The sequence below is a fragment of the Thalia democratica genome, chromosome 1 (assembly GCF_965202585.1).
Source record: "Thalia democratica chromosome 1, ktThaDemo2.hap1.1, whole genome shotgun sequence".
NCBI classification, from domain to species: Eukaryota; Metazoa; Chordata; class Thaliacea; order Salpida; family Salpidae; genus Thalia; species Thalia democratica.
Genome location: NC_139165.1, coordinates 58,633,033 through 58,653,450, shown reverse-complemented (window position 1 = coordinate 58,653,450; position 20,418 = coordinate 58,633,033). Strand labels below are relative to the sequence as shown.

Sequence of the window (20,418 nt, the reverse complement as noted above, 5' to 3'; positions counted from 1 at the left end):
CATTAAAAATATATTTCCTCCTACATTTTCAAGCAATCTTATTTAAATTTATAACTGTTCTTTTAATTTCAAGTTTTTCTTTTGTTCTTTCAATTTTAATAAAATTTAAACGTAAATATTGTTAAATAAGCAGACGTACCAGCTACTATTTTTAACTGTTAAACTTAACTAGACCTTAATAACATATCATAAACTCTCTTATTATTCAATTATTTTAGCAGCACATTAATATTTTTAAGTCTAATTTTTTTTTAAACTATAATTTTTCATAATTCAAAAGGATATAGTTAGATATAACACATAAAAGATAAGCTTCACACAATTATGCTTAGTTAGTAGTTAGTTATATAAAATTACATTATCGTACATAGTAGTTTTTATACTACTTACATTAAAAATAACTTAAGTGTATTAAGAATCCGGTTCCGGCCGGGTTTTAATTTGAAAAAAATATCCGGTTCCGGCCGGATCCTATTTTGAAAAAAAAGTCCGGATCTGGTTCCGGCCGGATTCTAATTTGAAAAAAAAGTCCGGATCCGGCCGAATCTCTGTTAGGATCAGGATCTAGTTAGTAAAAAAGAGCATACTGAAAAGTACTTTTTCAAAAACAAACCCTGTGTAAATTAAAAAGAGTCATATTCGTCAGTTAAAATTAAACACCTACCGTGATTAGCTCAATTCGTACACGTAACTTAACTTACAATTGTTTACATTTAAACTATGAAATAAGCATTTCAAAAATGCAACTCTTTACATATGTTGTAAAATTGAAAACTTTGGAATGAATACTTGCATTATTTATTGTTTAAAGTTGAGCTCAGAGAATATTTAGAGTTAATACGGTTGAATGTACGAGCCAATGACTAAATGTTTTAAACTAAATACGGATACAACAAAACATGACAGGCAGTTAGTTAGGTGTGCAGCTTGAAGCTACAAAATATCTTGAACTTTTTTGTGAATGCTTACTGTAAGTAGTGTTTGGTTTTAAAAGTGAATATTTCAACTGGTGTTTAATTGTTTAAACAGGTTTATAGTTTATTAAAAATTTTACAGTTTCTTGTTTACTAAAAGTTTTATTTAATTTTTAGTTTATTGTTTTAAGTCTTTTGATAAAGATTTATATAGCTTCCAGTTTTCAAAGTGTTACCAAAGTAATTAATAATTTTGTATATGCTAGTATTTCTTGTTGTGTTTTATATAAAAGATTCATCACTAAAACTGTCGTGTCTGATTATAGAAAGTAGTGTCAGTTAGAATTTAGTATTTGATAGATATTAATTAAATAAGGTAGGATTTAACTATGATGGGTAGTACTAATAAGTTAAGTGTACCACAATCAGTCCACAACTTAACAACCAAATTGTCAATCTTGGCTAGCTATTCTACTGATTATTAGATTAAAGTAATTTTTTCAGTTTTCAAAAACCTCATTCTGACTCAGGCTTTTTTATTTTAGTGATGTACCGAACTCACTATCCGGGTCCGGCCGGATATTGCCATTTTTGTCTGATATCCGGATCCGGCCGGATCTTAATTTGAAAAAAAAGTCCGGATCCGGCCGGACCCGAAATTGTGGGTCCGGTTCATCACTAATTACAAACAACTTAAAATCCACATTCGGCTGGATACTAATTATATGCATCCGGTAAATAACAAATTAAAATGTTAAGATTATTTTGCAATGAGTTAATTTCAAAAAACTCAACTAAACTAGTTTTGTTATCTTTTTTAATGGTAATTTTGGAAAAAATTCTTTTATTAAACAAAATTCAAGATTTTTTCTATAAATATGTTTTTCAATACACAATAAATAATTAAGAGAACAAAATCAAAAAAATTCGAGATAAGACTGAATGTATAGCAGTAAACTCGTTATATTTATCAGGGTGGCCACTAGTTTTAAGAATTTTTTCTTGGTTTTCAAAAGTACAAATTTTCATGTCCAATTTAGTTAAAAACTAAATTTAAGATAAAAATTTCGCTTAGCATAAAAACATTGAAAATATGCTGTAATGCTATTATATGTGCTTAATAATATATAAAAATTAAAGTTTTACAAAAAATATGTAACCTGTATTTATTTGTTTTATATGAAAAAAAGTTGTTCGAAATTAAAGCTTTTTTAAATACATTGCTTATTCACTTATCCGGACACGTTGGGCAAGATTTTTCTGTAAACATGTCCGGATAACCAAAATTTCGGATAAGTACAAAAAATCAACTTTTTCATAAAATAATATAACTGCTGCATATAATGCAATGCATAATAAAAGTGCTAAGGTAAAAACAAATACAAAGTAATACGAGTAATACATAATAAAATGATAAATAAAAGAAACTCAATTTCAGGTTAATTTATTTTTTAAAGGTTGAAAAACATCAGATTTACTAACCCTCCGGAACGATATACGTTTTTTGAGGTTCAAGCAAGTAAAACTCATCATTTGTAATTTTACCTGCTCTTACTATTAATTTTTGTTTAAGAGAAAATATAATTCAAATATATCTATAAAAACCAAAAATAATGTAAACCCTATCTCTCTTAATAAAAAAACCTTTTAAACAAAGAAGAAAAAAACAGACAGAAAGAAAAACGAAGAACTTTGACTAAGTTATTAAGTTAAGTTACTTTGACTAAGAACAAGTCAATTCAATGGAATCATATCACTCCTAACAAACTAGTTTTTATTGGAAGTTTTACTAAAATAAGAAAGTATAGACGTTTCTTTTTATAGATATTTCACGTTTTTCTGCAGAAAACTCACGGAATTTAATAAGTTGTGATACTTTTTCTGGCGTGGCTACTGGCTGACACCAATGATAAGCTTAAATATTTGTATCATACAAAAATTTTGATGTTTAACATTATAAATTTTTTGAATTTAATTCTGACCAAAACTGTCCGGATAAGTGAAGTCCGGAAAGTGACTAAGCACTGTACTATCAAACTTGAGCTTTTGCCAAAATTTTAAAACTCCTAGTTGTTCCAAAATAAATGACAACCTTAATTTCAACGTTATTTATAAAAAAATGTTATAAAACGATGTACAAGCGATTTATCTTAACTTAATAAGAATAACTTAAGTTGAATTATAAAACATAAAAAATTAAAAAGATATTTATTTGTGACTATACACTCCATCGTTGAAAATATTTTCCCCAACTTTCTTGTGCTTGCTCATTTGATTCACCTAAACGTTTGGTATAAAATCATTTACAAATCGAAAGAAACGCCAAATGCTAATTTAAAACCTAAAGTTTCATAAAAATAAATTCTAAGTTTTTTAGGTTTATAATATATTGATTGACGTTAAGCTCTAACATTAATAAGACTTGCATTTGATCGTCTAAATTTAGCAGTAAATAATATAAATATAAAATTTTATTAAAGTTCAAGTTGTTTAACAAGCATGTACAATAGATAGAGTACATCTGTTGCCCCTCAAAAATTAAAGTTTTTTAGTGAAGCTTAGTTCAACTTTTCATGCGTGGCAAATCATATTAAAAGGCAACACAAAAAATATTAGTTTCCTAGATTTTACCACCATCTCAAAGTTCTTAAAAATAAAAATAAATTCTTGATATTGCTTTTAGTATTTAAAATTAGTTTTAATTTTTACTCAAAGTTACATTAGTGATAAATTGTTACACAAATATCAGACAAAATTAATATTAAAAAAAAAAACTAAACTTATATATATATTAGAATAACTAAATAATTGTTACAGAAAAAATATGTTAGACAAAGCCTTAATTCGGGGCTCGGAAAACTATGGCCTGCCGGTCAAGTGCGGCCCTTAAAGCCAAAATCTGCGGCCTGCGAAGTATTTTTATCTCAAGATATATATTTTTGAATACATTAATAACAACAGTGTTTTTTGGTAAAAGCTTCAATTTAAGTTTTAATTTAACAACTACTTATTACTGGCGCTCTACTATTACTTATCTTAACATATTTTGGTTCAAAGTAATATTTTTATATTAATACAAATATTTTAAAATAACTGCGGTCCACGGTACTTTTAACTACGGATTTTAAAATTTTTAACTGCGAATTTTGAAATAACTGCGGACTTTTTTTTATACAGTGAGGCCCACGACCATGTTTTTCTTGGAAAATTACCTGTGATTTATAAAAGGCTGCCGACGACCCCTATTTTAATCAACGATTTTAAGAACATAAGTGAAATCAAATATTTTGAGTATAACTTATGTTCACACTTTTATCAAAGTTAACTACTAAAACTTAATGATTAAGAATTAAACACAAAGTACACAAGTACTAGACTTCAACATTCAAGTAGTTGATGAACGTAATTCTTTAACAAAGTATATTTCGTAAAAATAGAATAAATAATTGAATATTTAGTTATGTTGTTAAATATAGAACAAATATATTTATAAATTGAATTCTTAAATATACTAAAAATAGATTTTTTTTTAAGAAATAATGAAAATTTTTCAAAAGTTTATTCAGAACTTATATATATATATATCTATTTTTTATATTGTTTACAGCCCTTAAAAAAAATAATTTTAACAAACTCTTTCATAGTTATGAAAAAAAAAACTAAATATATACTCTGTTTTTCCTAATCAATAAAAATATTAGTTATAATTAAGATATTTATTGTATATAGCAAACTTATGAACATATTAACCCTGAGCAATTGTCTGGAGAGCAGATTTTTCATCATATGTTAGTTGCAACATCGTGTCGATCACAGGAACTAAGTGGCTTTTTTCATCACTAGGTGGTAGTTTTATAAATTTGATAATTATGTTTTTTAAGTACTCTAAGTTAGACACAGATTCTTTTCTTGACTGCCAAAATTCATGTTATAAATATATATACTTGAAAACGTTTGGAATTTTTATCTTTTTAAATTGAAAAATCGCTAAGTTATCGATGCAAACGCAGAGATTAATATTTATAATAAAACAAAACAACTCAACTTATGCAAATACTGTTTTTAGAACAGGCTAGCTAAACTAATCAAAACTTATTTGACACGTCACAATGTGTACTTTTGTTACTCTATAAAAAATTTGCTTATAAACATATTTATTCTGAGGATATGGGAAAATAATTGAAACAGCCGTAACAATTCAAAGAATAGTTGTTTTTTGTTTATATTATAAATATATTTAAACTTATAATATTGTATACAAAATAAAACTTTGCTTTTTAGTTTTATGTTCAGAAACTTTTTTTAATAACAATGATAATATTAATCAGAATAAACTTACAAAGAAAAAAAAAACCTAACTAAATCTAAACGATTCTTGAAATATGTTAATTTGATACTGAACGTAATATAAATTAACTTTTTTCAGCTACTATCAACAGAAGATCAACAAAAAAGAAACTAAAAAACCTCATTTCGTTCAAGTCTTCTAATCTCTTCTTTCAACAACCTGTTTTGATCCTGCAACCTTGCACTAGTCTGTTCACTCTCTCTGCAAACTATCGACAAATGTTTGATTTTTCTATCTTGATCCAGAGCTTTTTTTTCTAAACTTTTACACTGAACGACATTATTTGTGTTGTCAATTTTTGATTTCATCTTAACTGGAAGTTTAAGATTAATTTACGTACTGGTATTTATATTTGTAAACTATTTATAAATTTAGTTCAATGAGGCCATAATTTGAAACTTACACAAGATATTTTGGAATTGATGATGAAGTACAAAAAAAGATCTTGGAGTACTTAATGGTAGTTTTCAAAGAAATTTTGTCGGTGGGAGACATAGCTTTTTTTAAATTTCTAAAAAGGGGGACTTGTGAAAAAAATAATGGGAAACCTTGATCTACAGTAAGAATTATATTATATTATTAATTATAAAAGATAATGACTCAATAAAACTACATCTATTAATATATATATATATATATATACTTATAAAACTAAAATTTGAAAAAAAAATCACATCAGACTACAAAAAATCACACCCAGGAATAATCGAAAAACTAAATGAAGAAACCTACCAACTCATCAACAAATACAATGTAAAAGGCAAAATTTAAGAAATAGAACAAAATCCTGCATTCATTACAAACAAAGAGCACAAAAAAGATTTTCCAAACAAACTAAACCGTAGAGTTTTTAACTTCTCAAAATCCCCTTTCAACAAATTCACAACTAATTAAACTAGGTACAATAAATGAAAGAACAATAATAGGCTAAAAGCTAAATCAATGTAAAACACTGACAGCGTTATAAACTGGTTCAATAAACTAAAAACAGCCCCTAAAATCCGATTCATAAAATTCGATATCACTAAATTTTACCCATCTAATTACTTCTTTTAGATTTAGCAATTTTTAAAACAGATATAGCAACCATAAGGCAAGCTTTACTTATAAATTAAAAAGACACAATACCGAATTATCGAACTATATATGAGATTAAAAGACGCAAATAAATACTATAGTTTAAAATGGGAAATACTCTGCAGAACTAAATCAAACCCGAAAACCAACAAAACATGCCATTTATGTTGCTTAGAAAAGTACGAAATCGAAAAAAATTTAAAAACATTTATTACCAAATAAAAGAAAAGAAAGGCAGCAACCCTGTCTCCACAATCAAAAAATGTATTTTAAAAGAACAAAATCCACTAATCAATAACATAAAATAGCAATAAAATAAAACCAAAAACAAACAAAGCAATAAATAAGTTGACTTGTACATAAGTTGTTTTTAAAATAGGGTAAGTAAAATTATTTAATATTATTTGAAACGTCATAATGTGTTTTTGTGAGATTCTTTAAAAATTTTGCAGAGTATGTACTTTATTTCGTTCTGAAGATACGTGTTAAACGTTAAAACTAAGTAAACGATACAAAAATTAGTTATTTTTTTGTATTATAAATATATCTAAAATTATATTTATAGTGGATTATTTTCCAGTCTTTTTTATAATTATGTTGTTATTTTTAAGTTTCAAGATGTATTACGATATATCTGTGCCGTTTTCTTTTTACTTTTTAAGTCACTGATATGGCTGTACTATCTTTTTTTGAAAAAGCCACCTGTTAAGCCCAAACAGTTTTTTGTTTCGTTTTCTGATCTGATTGTCGTTTTATACATGACATTTTCATTAATTTTATGTTCGACAGTTGCAAAGTTTTCGTTTTCTCCATCGTTTTTTGTTTTCAAGTATTTTCGAAATGCTTTTGTTAGATTAATTTCTTAATATTGCTCATGCAGCTATATAAGATTTCACAACTATTTCTATTTATTATGTTGTTTAGCTTGTAATCTTTTTTAAAATTTTTATCTATTAGTTGCAAAAAAGCTTAACCTTTATTGGTTCTTACTGACTGGCAGTAGGTTCAAGTAAATTGTTTTTTATTGTTCGTGTTGGTTTCTTTTTATTTTGATTGCTTTGAGTATTAAAGTTTGTGTTTGAAATTGGAATTATTTAGTGCATGTTGGTATCCAGTTATTGATTCTTTGAAAATTTCTTCGGTTTTTGATAGTCCGTTGAGTTTTTTAATAAATATTTTAGTAGGTTCTTTTTGAGAATGGACGGATAGTTTGAATAATTATTAATAAAGTTGTTGCTGGAGTTTTCTTTTTGGTATGGTTTGAATTTGTTGTTAGCAGTACCTAGGGATATATCTAGAAAATTACATTAAGTCGCGCCTATATCAATCGGTATTCTAAAACCGAGTTCATTTAAAGTTTTTATTATGTTCTTTTTATTCACTCTCGTTCTTGGTTAATTTTTCTGTTTATTAATGCGAGACCGTATTCCCTATAAAATCTGATGTACTTGTTGGAATATAAGTGCTTGGGAAATAATCCACCATATTGGCAAAGCTAAAAACCCACAAAGTATTTCAAGTACTTGCACACTAGAAAAACTCGCAATTGCCAAAGCCGACAGAAGGGATTTCTTAAATAAACGATACGAACTCTTCTATTCCTGACCGCCTTTTAAAACTTAAGTCTTCAATTGTCCGTAGTATTAGTTTTATGTATGCTCTTGAAAAGTTTTTATGTAGCTACTAATTTAAGCAAACTAAAAGTTTTTAAAAAATGCATTCAAACAAAATTAAAAAATTTGATAGTTAATACGGGCATACGTTCCTTCAAATTTTCGGTAGCTACGTCACAATTCAAATTAGCCACATTGGAATATATTTTAACTAAAAGCTCTTTTTACTACTAATAACTGCAATTTCAATTTAACAATGTTTATTTTTAAAACTTACAAGAAGAAAAAAGAAGCTCACATCTAGGTTATTTTTAATTTTTAATGTTGCTTTGATTACTATTTAATTTTTTTTAAACCATCAATTACTAAGCAGAAACTTAATTAAAATTTAAATTTTACCATACATTCAACATTAAGATTAACATTTTATTTGTTTAGTTTTTATGCACGCAAAATTTTGTAAATTTAGCCAGACTTTTCAAGATTCTGACTAATTTAGTCATTTTACCGTCTTTTCAAGTACGCATATTTTAATAAGTACGTATTCTGAGTACACATATTTTGACAAGTACACATTTTGGTACGCATTTTGAAACATTTTGGGTGCACGAAACTTATTTTGGGGTGCATAAATCGTAACTTAAACCTAAATTTTGAAACATACACCAGATATTCTGGACTTGATAACGAAGAGCAAAAAAATCTTAGGTGTTTTTAATGGTAGGTTTCAAACTTATACTACAGATTATGAAAAAAAAGAAGGAAATTTAGGGGGGCACAAGCCGTAAAAGGGGGAGCCACTTGGCCATAATTAGAAACTGGATATGTTGGAGTTGATAATGAAGAGAAACAAAAGGTCTAAGGTAGATTTTTGATAGGTCATGTTGAAGGGTGAAATTAAGTTTGGGAAACCCTGCACTAGATACTACGGGTAATTTGAAACTTATACTAGATATTCGCACATTGGGGTGCACATATTTTGATTGGCTTAAAGACCACTGATTTAGACTATTAATTCAAAACTATGAGTGATAATTTAACTAACATTGATAGGCATAAAAATGTGATAACCAATATTCAACGGTTTTTATGATTTTTCATAGAAAAACTGTTCAAAAGTCCAGATTTTTCAGGAAATTTCAAAAAAACAATTTTATACCTAGATTTTTCAGAATACCAGTTTTACTGTGTAAAAAGTAATACAACTTCAAAAAACATTTTATATTCACATAATATTCTTATGATTCAATTTATTCTAAAAATTCAATACTTATATGTGAAAATAAAGTAATCTAAGACATTTAAAGTTTTATCGTCGCTTTAAATGGTATAAGTTAATAACTATCTTATAGTAATTCTTAATGTTGTTGAAAAAAAAACACTTGCACGATTGGCGGAGAGTTTTTTTTTAAATAATTTACTAGTAAAAAATATCACATTCTTTAATATGTAGAATATGATAACTGCATTATAATTACTCTATTATTAATATACCACTTAAAAAGAGTAATATCGCTTTAGCTTGTAAATTAAGTTTTTCTTTAACACCTGATAAAATTTGTGGTCCTTCAATTAAACTTTCGAAGGATTTAAACGATTCAATGTCGTCACAAATTGATGTTGAAGAAACTTCTTCCTCTGCTCCCTCACCTTCTTCGCGTTTTAGCATTGTGATGTCAGACTTGTAATTGTTAGATGTCATCACAACGTTTGTTTTATTTCTGTCCACTAATATTTTATTATATAAAAGCTTTTTTGAACAAATAAGACTGTTTTAAAACTGAAAAATGATTTTGTTGTTTACTAACTTCGATTATTAACTTTAATTCGAAGTATATTTTAAACCTCAAGCACTTTTGCAAAATAAATATATTTACCATTTTCAAATTTTATAATAAAAATCAAACTTGGTAAAATTTCCATTTTATTTTGCAATTGTTTTTTCAGGTCATTTATTTCATCGTTTTTTTCAAATAACTTAGTTTTGTACTCTTGGAACTTGTTTTCAAATTGGTCTAGTTCTTTAACTATTTTCTCATTTACAACTAGCAAATCTTGATTGTTTCTTTTCAATATACACATTTGCTCGACGTTAGCTTTTCTTGTGTTTGTTATTTCATTTTGCAACGACTTTAATCTACGAAAAAAAAGTATAGAAAACTTAGTTTTTAACTGTACTTGAGTTCTTTATTAGTTTGCAAAACATCTACTACAAAAACCCTTGAAATAATTTATTACTTTTTGCAACTTAGTATATAGAGATTACTCATTTTAATTTTATATCACAAAGCTTTTCACAACTATACGAGTTTCCTTGTCTAGTGGTAAATTTTAAATGAATTTAAAAAAAATTAGTTAGTAAAACAGATTAAAAAAATAGTTTAAATTATGACGTTTGTATAAATTCAAAAAAATACAAACTTTAGAGTTAGCAAGTACAGGGTTGCCAAAGATCAAGCTGAGAAAAATTTCCTGACTTTTTACTAAAACTTTCCTGACTTTTCTAAATCGAACTCTTAATCTAAACCAGGGTTTCCCAAAATAATTTACGAAATCGCCCCCTTTTGAGAAATTTGAAAAAAAATCGCCCCCCAGTATTTTATAAAATAAAGTAATTTTATTCTCGACTACGCACTTTTTAGCCAAAAAAGTTGTGTTCGAAATGTAATTTAGTCTAGTACTTCTTATGCATGCACTTTTGGGCTGTGGTTAAAGTAGTTTCAGGGCTTGAGAAAATAATTTACAGTTGTTTTTTTAATAAGCCCAGTAAAGTGTATAAAAATACTTAATAAAAAAAGCCTATGTATTTTGTAATCAATTCTCTTTAAATATGTGTAGTTTTGAAACTAATCAATTCTTAGGTTAGTGGTAGACAACTTTTGTTGTCAGCAAGTCATAATTACTAAAAAATCCTTTCTAGTTTTGAATTGCTAAAAAATGTACTTGCGGGCTGCGTAATTTAAAAATTAACATACAAGAAAATTAAAAGACTTGAGCAAAATAGTAATAAAATGATTAGTACTATTGTGATCTAGGAAGTACTACTGTAAACTAAAAACCAAAATGAAAGCGTTTTTCAAAATATTAATTATCAAAAAACAAAACTTTATTGGTGTTGCACAAGTATTTTTCAAGTCATTTAGCGAGCCGAAATTTGACTGTATCTGGACCGTAAGTTACCCATCTAAAATCTTAACTGAACCCTGACATTATAATAATCTCTCATATAACGAATTTCGAAAATTTAGAAGTCATTTACTTATTTAAGCCGCACAATATATTTAAACTATTTCATAAATAAGTATATTTAAAAATTTCTATACCAGAAATTAAACAACTACAAAAGAATAAATAGTTTATCTGACACATTATGGAATAAATATTAAAACATCATTGCTGATCTAGTTTGAGGAAGATTGACCGACTGGTCGATTGTCTCACATGAAAACTGGTTTCATTAATAGCTTCTGTTAATACAGAAAATTATTAATTTTAATACTAAGAAATATTACAAGCAAGTAAGTTGTAAAGTTTAAATTCAATTTTAATTTTTTTTTTTAACTATATGTTTTATAGTAGAATACCATTAAATAGTGTTTAACTGAAATAACCTTTAAAAAATTAAACCTAAACTCTAACAATTTTATATTCTAACTAAAGAAAACTAACTAAAAAACGAACTAAAGGTTTTACAGTTATTTCTAGGAATAGAAAATAATCAATTAAAAAAACTTTTTATTAGGTTAAAAATTTGTTTTGTAACTGTAGCAGTATTTTTTATGGCTTATTCAATTCAGTTAAAAAATGAATTTTTAATCTAGCTATCATATAATTTAACAGAGGAAAATAGTGAAAAATTTAAAGCTAGGATTAAACTGTTAAAATAAACAACACATTTTAACTTTCAAAATATTATGAACTAAGATAATAAAAAATAGTTGTACTAATTGTTTCAATCTCCTTAAAATATACATTTTTTTAGAATAATAACTCAGCTTAGAAAGTAAAACTAACTAAAAAATCTTTTAAGTTAAAAATTGAAGTCATTTCAAATAGAGACCTCAAATCTAAACTCTTTTAAAGCCAAAATAATCTTTTTTGAAATAAAAACTTTAATGGTTATGAAATATTTTTTATTTATGCAGATTCAACAAGTAATAACAAAAATCTGTCAAATAAATATCTTTCAAATAAATGTTTAAATCACTATTTTATTAAATTTTTTTGTGTGATGTAAAACGACAAATATAAACTACAAAGTTAACCAGGTCAAAACAAAACTAGTACTAACTTTAAAATCATAAACCACTTAATTAATACAGTAGACTTCCGCTTGAGTTCACACTTTGAACAAAACCAAAAAATGCGAACTCAAGAAAACATGATAATTTTTTATACAAGTGGAAGATTTCAATATATTATAATGCAATAATGTTATGAATAAACATAAAAACAACTAAAAATAAAATAAGCATTCATTTAAAACAATAGATCTGTATAAGCTATAAAATATTATAATTATTGTTGTTTTATTAATAGTTAGTTAATAATAGACTTTATTTAAGTCAAATTTAAGAAAGTACTATTTTTTTGGTAAAAAGTGCGAACTCAAGAGGAAGTCTACCATCATTTATATTCATTAGGCATTAAGCAAACCTGTTGTAGAATAAATAACGTAATAGATTTTTATTAAAAAAGGATACTTAAATACAATACAAATCAGGTTAAATAAGAAATATCCCAAAAAATCACAAATTACAAATATCTAGATAAGATCTTTTGCTAAAGATGTTGATAACTGAACTGTAAGGTTTCTCAACAACCTACAAGGAAAAGCTATAAACAACAATCTAACTTCCTCCCAAATGATGGAAAAATTTTGCCTTAGTTTTTGTTGAGTCAAAAAGCTTTTTTATCGTTCTTTCGAAAAATTTACTTTCAGTTCAAGGTAAGTTTGTAAGTCTGAAAAGGTTTCTTAAGTAAATGTTTACTTCAAAAAGATCTGCTTCGAAGGGATCCATAATCCACTTCGTGACATTTAATCAAAAAGTGTAATTAAACCGTTTATCAATGTCACCTTTAAACTGTTTTAGATGAGATGAACGCACTTCTACATCACCTTCACTTATTTAAAGTTTTCAGTTTTCCAAACTGATTATTTTTGAAATTTTTTCCATACAGTTCAAGTTGGTTTCTAAAACTGGTTATCTTACTTATGACTTTCATAAGGTTCAAGTTTTTACCTTGTAAATTTTTGTTAAGATGGTAGAACTTACCATATAAGTCTGACATATAAGCATTTTTATTTCTGTTATTTTTCTTTTAACAAGATTGTCTGCCAATACCTTATCCTTTTAAGAAAATAATCAATAACTGAATTAAAAACAGCAAAAAACCTTTCTAGACAGTTTCCTTTTTATAACCTTCTCACTTCTTTAAGAATTATCAAACATAAATAAGAAATATGTGAATACATGATAATCAAAAGTTACTTTTTTTAAATTTAGTAGTGCAAACTCAAAAACAAAACTTACAAAATTTATCTTAATTTATTACGACTTTTTTATTCTATTGCAAAATTGACTTTAATATAGTCTTTTTTCTCTAACTAAGTGACTTTTCAAGAAACAATTGGAAATATCATAGGATGATAGTTTATAATCGATAGCATAGATTTTTACAAAGCAGTTATGATCACAAATGGCATATATGTCAGGTTATGAAATGGTGAGAGGATTTCCATTCGTCTATGACCTATGCAATTGTTAAATGAGATAAGATATGAATAAAAATATGTAAATTACTTTTTGAGTCCTAAAATTTTTGAGGAGTCCTAAACTTTTTGATTTTTCTCTTAATTTTACGTAAACGAAATGGACTTGTTTTGTTTAAGTTTTACCTCAGGGTAGAATATTTGATAGCAGGCTAAAATAAGTAAAGAAGCAAACTAAAAAGTGAAAACTAAATGTCTGCAAAAAATTCTAAAATCGCCCCCTTTTCGCCCCCTTACTAGTTTTCGCCCACCCTTTCGCCCCTTTAATATTTATCGCCCCCCGACATACCAAAATCGCCCCCAGGGGGGCGATATCGCTCACTTTGGGAAACCCTGATCTAAACTCATTCTTAAATACATAATCTAACACTTAAAACTATATAAAGCTTTCAACCTAATTTAAATACAGGTTAAAACAACAGTTTTTTTGCTGAATTCAATCATCAAACTTCCATTACATCACTTAAACCATCTGTGTATGATTGACGTTTTTGCAAAAACAGCTCTATCAGCAAATACTTGTATTATTTCCGTATAAAGACAGCTTGTCTAAAAAAAGACACAGTTTCAAAGCATTTCCTAACATAAATATATAATAAACAATGAACTTTACCGTACGACCAACAACAAAAGCATCCGAGACAACCTACGACCGGTTTCGTCCTTTTTAGGACTCATCAGGCAGGCCTAAAAACTTGCCTAATGAGTCCTAAAAAGGACGAAACCGGTTGTAGGTTGTCTCGGATGATGTTGTTGTTGTTGTGCAGTAAAGTTCATTGTTTATTATCGATGGCATAAAACATCTCAACTTTGTTGAGGATGGCCGAAATAATTACTGGCTAACATAAATATATCTAAATAAACGAAACAACTTATAAGGTGTTTTTACAATTAAAACCTTAAATTTTTAACGAGCTTTCACAACTAAAACCTTAAAACATGTCCTCGACAAGACGTTAAAGGTATCCGTGGAGTGCGACTTCGATAACCATGTGCCGCTTACGCGGTAATTGTCTCTTTTTTACTTTCTTCTTTTTTCTCAAGCGAGTATAAATTCAACAATCGCGAGTAATTTAGACTTCTTTTAGTTTCTACTGCATTGCAGCAGACTGAAGTCAGTGCAGCTTTTCGTGCACTTAAGTTTTAATGGTTTCAATCTTGTTGTCGAGTTGATTTCGATTTTAGAACACTTTTTGAGTTTGGTTTAAACATTTAGTTTTTATTTTCTTTTATTCGAGTATTGTCGTCTTTTAAAAGAATTGATAATTTGGTTTATTAGTGTAATGTTGTGCAGTATTTTATCATCTTTTCGTTTCGCAAATTCATTGTAAATATAATCATTATCACAGATTCGAACTAAGTTTAAATTAGTATAAGTGATTTATTAAACCTTTATTAAATAGTAAGTAATTTATATTAGTTTATTTAAGTCGACTATAATCTAAGCGTTATCTTGGGGCATCTACTATACAAGTTAGAGCGCACGTTGCGTTCTAAACCAGGCCAATAATAGTGTATAAGTAGAAGCCATGGATAGCGACAACCAAAATGTTCTTCGTGCACCAGGTCCTAGGACCAAATATTTTGGGTACTTTTTTGTCGTTAAATAAACTATATTTAATTATATATAAACAATAACGAACTTTTACAATTAAAGACTTAAGAGAATAAAGAACTTAATCAAACACTGTTTTTTATTATTTGTACTAAAATTTATTTTTTCAGTTTCTTTATTAGCATTTCAACCACTTCATCTAATTAAGATATGGTTTTCTTCATCTGGTCTGCATCCCGCTTCATTTTCTTGGCAGTTAAAACCATTTGCCTCGTTTTATAAGTGTCCTTGCTACAGATCATCAATACTAAAAAGCTTACAAAAACTGCTTGTTCAAGTAGGGTAGTTGTTCGATATGTTAATAGAAAACATTTGCAGTTTTATACAAAATATTTTATTAATTTATACCAGATGAAGGCTGTAACAGTTTAGCACTGTTTTTCGCATTCCAAAGCGGTGTTCTCTTTTCTTTCTTTTTCTCAAACCGCTTTAATTCAGAAAACGCGCTTATTTTGGAGAGTTAGTTTTTGAGTGTGCTAGTGTTAACGTTATTGCTATAAGTGATGTGTTCGCCTTGTACGTTTTGTACGAGGTCGACTGTTTTTTATATGAACTTTTGAATTAAAGTAGTTATTTGTACAGTTTGTTATTGTGTTTATCGTATGTTTCATTCATCGTAATATAGCTTTGTTTCTAAGACTCGATTTCTATATATACAATTAGTTTAAGCATTCTAACAATCTAAGTATTTAACTAGGCTAAGCTTAAAATATAGTCTAAGTTAATTCGCGTTTCATAAGTTGACTTAGCTAAATAACTTAGCTAAGTCATTTCGAAACATTTAAATAACCGTCGCCGATATTGTTATAACGCGTTGAGTCAGATAATAGCCAGGTTCGCGTCAATAAGTTACAATTCCTGTTCGGTCGATTGTTAAAAGGCATTGTAAATTAAATAATTTTGTAAATTTCTAGGAAAGTTTTGCAATTTTAATCAGACTTTAAAGAATTTTTAATTAATTTTTTACCATTTCAAGGCTTTAGTAAATAAGGAATTTTGTAAATTTAATTTAACAAAACCTGAATTTTTTTGTTTAGTCAAATTTCCCAACTTTTTTTTCAAAAACCCTCATTTTTTCCTGACTTATGTAATTTTTTTTAGTCTTTGCTGACTTTTCTTGATTTCCTGACTTTTCCTGACCTTGTGGCAACTCTGCAAGTAAAACTCGAGTAAAGATATGTTAATTAATAAATTGTTAATAACTTTGCTTTTTCATTTAATGCTATTTGCGTATTTAACTTACGTCGTTTTTACTTAATCAATATTGATTCCAGGCTTTGTTTACATGGTTTCAAAACATTAAAGTATAGAACTATGTCAGAATTTTGACAGTGTGTGCAACTAAAAAGATGTTGCACTGTTTTTATCTGTTCCGCAATTATCTGTATTTCGTCGGAAAACTTGCCGTGATGTTTCTCCAATGTAAGAGATGCTCTGATATGCAGAGTAGGTGTATTTATAAATAACTTATGCGTCAAAAACTTCCGAGCATTTACTTTTGTTGCTAAAGTAGTCACAAACTTTTTTGCTGGTGTAGGCCGGTTTAATAACAATGTTGTGTTTTTGAAATATAGTTGCTATTCGTTTTTGGAATCTTATTGCACAACTACCTTCGTAAACTGTTGTGATATAAGAGCAGTTTTCAAATTCTGTTTTTTTTTCATTTTTTGTGTTAATATTTTCATATTGTTTAAATGTTGAGTTGTCGATTTTATGAAGTTCAAGGAACTTGTTGATTATGGACTATATAAGATTTTTTGGATACTGATTTTAATTTTTGTAAGTTCTTCTTTAAAAGCGGTAAAATTTGAGCATATATTTAGCGCTCTATTTAGATAAAAGTTTATTAAACCGAGTTCCCAAGATTTTGGACAAATACTAGTGTATTGGATTATTTGACCGGTGTCTAAAGCTTTTCTGTACACATTTGTGTGTAGTTGGTTTGATACTTGCTTCAGTGTCGAAAAACGGTAGTTTTCCGTCTACGGATCTTTCTAAAGTAAATTCTAAGTTTGGGTGTAGAGTATTCATTCCATGATAGAAGTTGGTTAAAACAGTTTTGTTTTGTGTGACTACGAATACATCATCCGCATATCTTGTGTAGAAGAGAAGTTTTGTTTTTGAATTTGTTTGTAATTGGTAGTTTTGTTTTGATGCTACAAACCAATTGACTAAGATTGGAGCTAATGAGCTACCCATTGCAACACCGTCTATTTGTTTGTAGACTTTTTACCATAACGGAAAACACTTTGGGAGAACAACTGTAGAATTTTTCATAATCTATTTTTAGTAATTTTGGTTTCTTTGAAAATTGATTTAATCATGTGTCATGAATTGTTGTTAATATGTCTTCGATTACTTGTTCTAGCACAACTTGAGTATGCAGGCTTTTGATGTCTAAACTGGCAAAAACGTTTGAATGTTTTATATTTAGCTTGGATATTTTGTTAACAAATTCATTTGTTGATGAAACACTATATTTGTCATACAAACAACTTTTTAGTTGTTTTTTTAACCATTTAGCTAGATTGTACTCTGGGAGTGTTGATAGCTGATAATACTGGTCTTGTTGGACAATTTTCTTTATTTATTTTAACTACACCATATTACCATACTATAACAGTACCACACCTATTGTTTAAGTATCAGTTTCCGAAATACCTCATAGAGTCCAAAATCAACAAATTCCTTGAACTTCATAAAATCAACAACTCAACATTTAAACAAAATGAAAATAATAACAGAAAAATGAAAAGAAAACAGAAATTGAAAATTGCTTATATTTCACAACAGTTTACGTAGATAGTTGTTCAATAAGATTCCAAAAACACAACAATGTTATTAAACTGGCCTACACCAGCAAAAAAGTTGTGACAACAAAAGTAAATGCTCGGAAGTTTTTGACGCAAACGTTATTATAAATATACCTGCTCTGCTCATCAGAGCATCTCCTACATTGGAGAAACATCACAGCAAGTTTTCCGACGAATTACAGACCACTGCAGAACAGATAAAAACAGCGCAATATTTGAATATCTTCTTAATTACACACACTGTCAAGACTCTGACATAGCTCAAAACTTTTAAGTTTTGAAACGATATAAACAAAGCGAACTCTACAGCCTGGAATCAATATTGATTGAGGAAGGACGACGTAAGTTAAATACGCAAATAAATTTAAACGGAAAAGCAAAATTATTATCAATTTATTAATTAAGGGCATAGGGGAGTTACACCTTTTTTTGAAATTTGGTCTTATTTTATACAGTTTTTACTAAGCTACAAAATGCTTTTTACAGATTCAATGAATTCAAAATAACTTTTGAGATATAGCCGGTCAAAGTCGGAGGCAACAATAGGTTCACTATGGGAGGCGCAAACTAAAACAGCAAAAATAGACTATTTCACTTAAAATTTATGTAAAATCTAAAAATTCTGTTTTAACTGCTTAATAAATATAATAATAAAACTTTATAAATTGTTATCTACTAAACTGCTTAATAATTTTTTAGAATACAACGTCTATACAAAGTTAACACTGTTTATATAATATGCTATTATTGTATAACATATACATTGTAATATAAAATTAAAATACAAATTATAAAAATATTAGTTTGTTTCTGGGTTATCACATCTCTTCAACAAGTATTTAGGCACGGTTTATTGGAAGTTGAATTTTGATCAAGATTTCATCTTTATAAAGTTTTTAAAAACTATATTCTATTAACGGTCCAACCTTTTTATGAATAGTGTATCATTAATTGGAATTTGAATGGTATCACTTTTGCACGAAGGGTCACTTTTACACGAGGAATCAATTTTGCACGGAGTCACTTTTGTATGAGCAGCCACTTCTGCACGGAAGGTCAATTTTACACGAGTGACAGTTTTACACGGATGTTATATTTTCAGCGAAGCGTAATTTCTACACGGTTGACTTATTAAGTCACCACTAAAATTGTCAGTGCCTCTACCCTAGCCAGCAGAAGGAACCGTTTACCGACTAAGGGTAAGAGTGATAGTAAGAAATAAATAAGAAAATAAAAACTAAACAAAAAAAAGTATATAATAATAGCTAAAATAGAAAAAAACCGTAATAAACTGACGCAGTGCAAAAGTGTCCCTTCGTGCATTTCTAAAACCTACCCTTATATTTTATATAACAACATAATATATCAATACATCGTTATATTTTTCTAAATAAGATGCTTTACGTTACCACCCTTATGTTACAAAACTATTTTTATTCTGTTCATAGCTTAAAACCACTCAGCATCATACACATATTATAAATAATACTCTTTTTAGAAAACAACTTATTTAGTACTCTAACTATAACGCTATCCTTTAAAAAAAGCTGTTAAAATGCTTTAGGTTAAATCTGCTAAAAAGCATAGCTTAACGACATCTGCTAGATATAGCGCTTGCTAATCCTAGACAGTTATGGGACAGATTCTAAATCTAACATTCATTATTTTTTAACTTAAAAAAAAGTAATCTAGGTAGCTCGAAACAAATTAAAAAGTAAAGATTTTATATAGATTAGCGTATCTTTGAAGTTAGAATCCGTCCACAGCTATGTATAAAAACGTTAAGTATATATATAAGCGAATAAAAACGTTTATTCGACTTGAAGCGCAGTCATTACTTTTAAAGTTCAATTACTTTTTAAAGCAGTCATGTGTAAAACGTACTCATTATCTTATTTCACTTGTATAGTAGTAATTATGTTGTAGGGGTTTTTTGTAGTATATTTTTATTATCAGGGTTGATAAATTTCCTACAGGCTAAAAACTACATGTTTTTTAGTCTATTTGTCGTATAATTTAAGTTTTAGGTAAAAAACTGAATTAAATAGTATAACAACTATAAACGATAACAAACTGTAAAGCTATTTAAAAATTTTTTTATATAAAAAAGCTTAATGATAACAAAAACTATATACGATAGATTTTTTTTTTGAATCGAAATTTTTATTAATTTACATGTAAAAATTGTTCAAAACTTTAGTTTTTTCCAGGCTTTTTAGTGATTTTTGTTTAAAACTTCCGTTTATTTTCTTCGAATATTCTCAA

The 20,418-nt window shown here is 27.7% G+C and overlaps 1 protein-coding gene across 1 annotated transcript in view; it reads right to left on the bottom strand.

The window, feature by feature from the left end:
• Positions 1–2,072: 2,072 nt before the first annotated feature.
• Positions 2,073–20,418, bottom strand: part of LOC145829988 (GRIP and coiled-coil domain-containing protein 2-like) — a 57,538-nt gene continuing 39,192 nt past the window's right edge. Inside the window, exons 11-15 of the mRNA XM_082937913.1 lie at positions 9,860–10,089; positions 9,501–9,680; positions 5,382–5,575; positions 4,665–4,827; positions 2,073–3,194 (exon numbers count right to left, since the gene is read on the bottom strand). Coding sequence (XP_082794039.1) covers positions 3,133–3,194; positions 4,665–4,827; positions 5,382–5,575; positions 9,501–9,680; positions 9,860–10,089 — 829 coding nt within the window. The 3' untranslated portion in view covers positions 2,073–3,132. The remainder of the gene's footprint in view (positions 3,195–4,664; positions 4,828–5,381; positions 5,576–9,500; positions 9,681–9,859; positions 10,090–20,418) is intronic.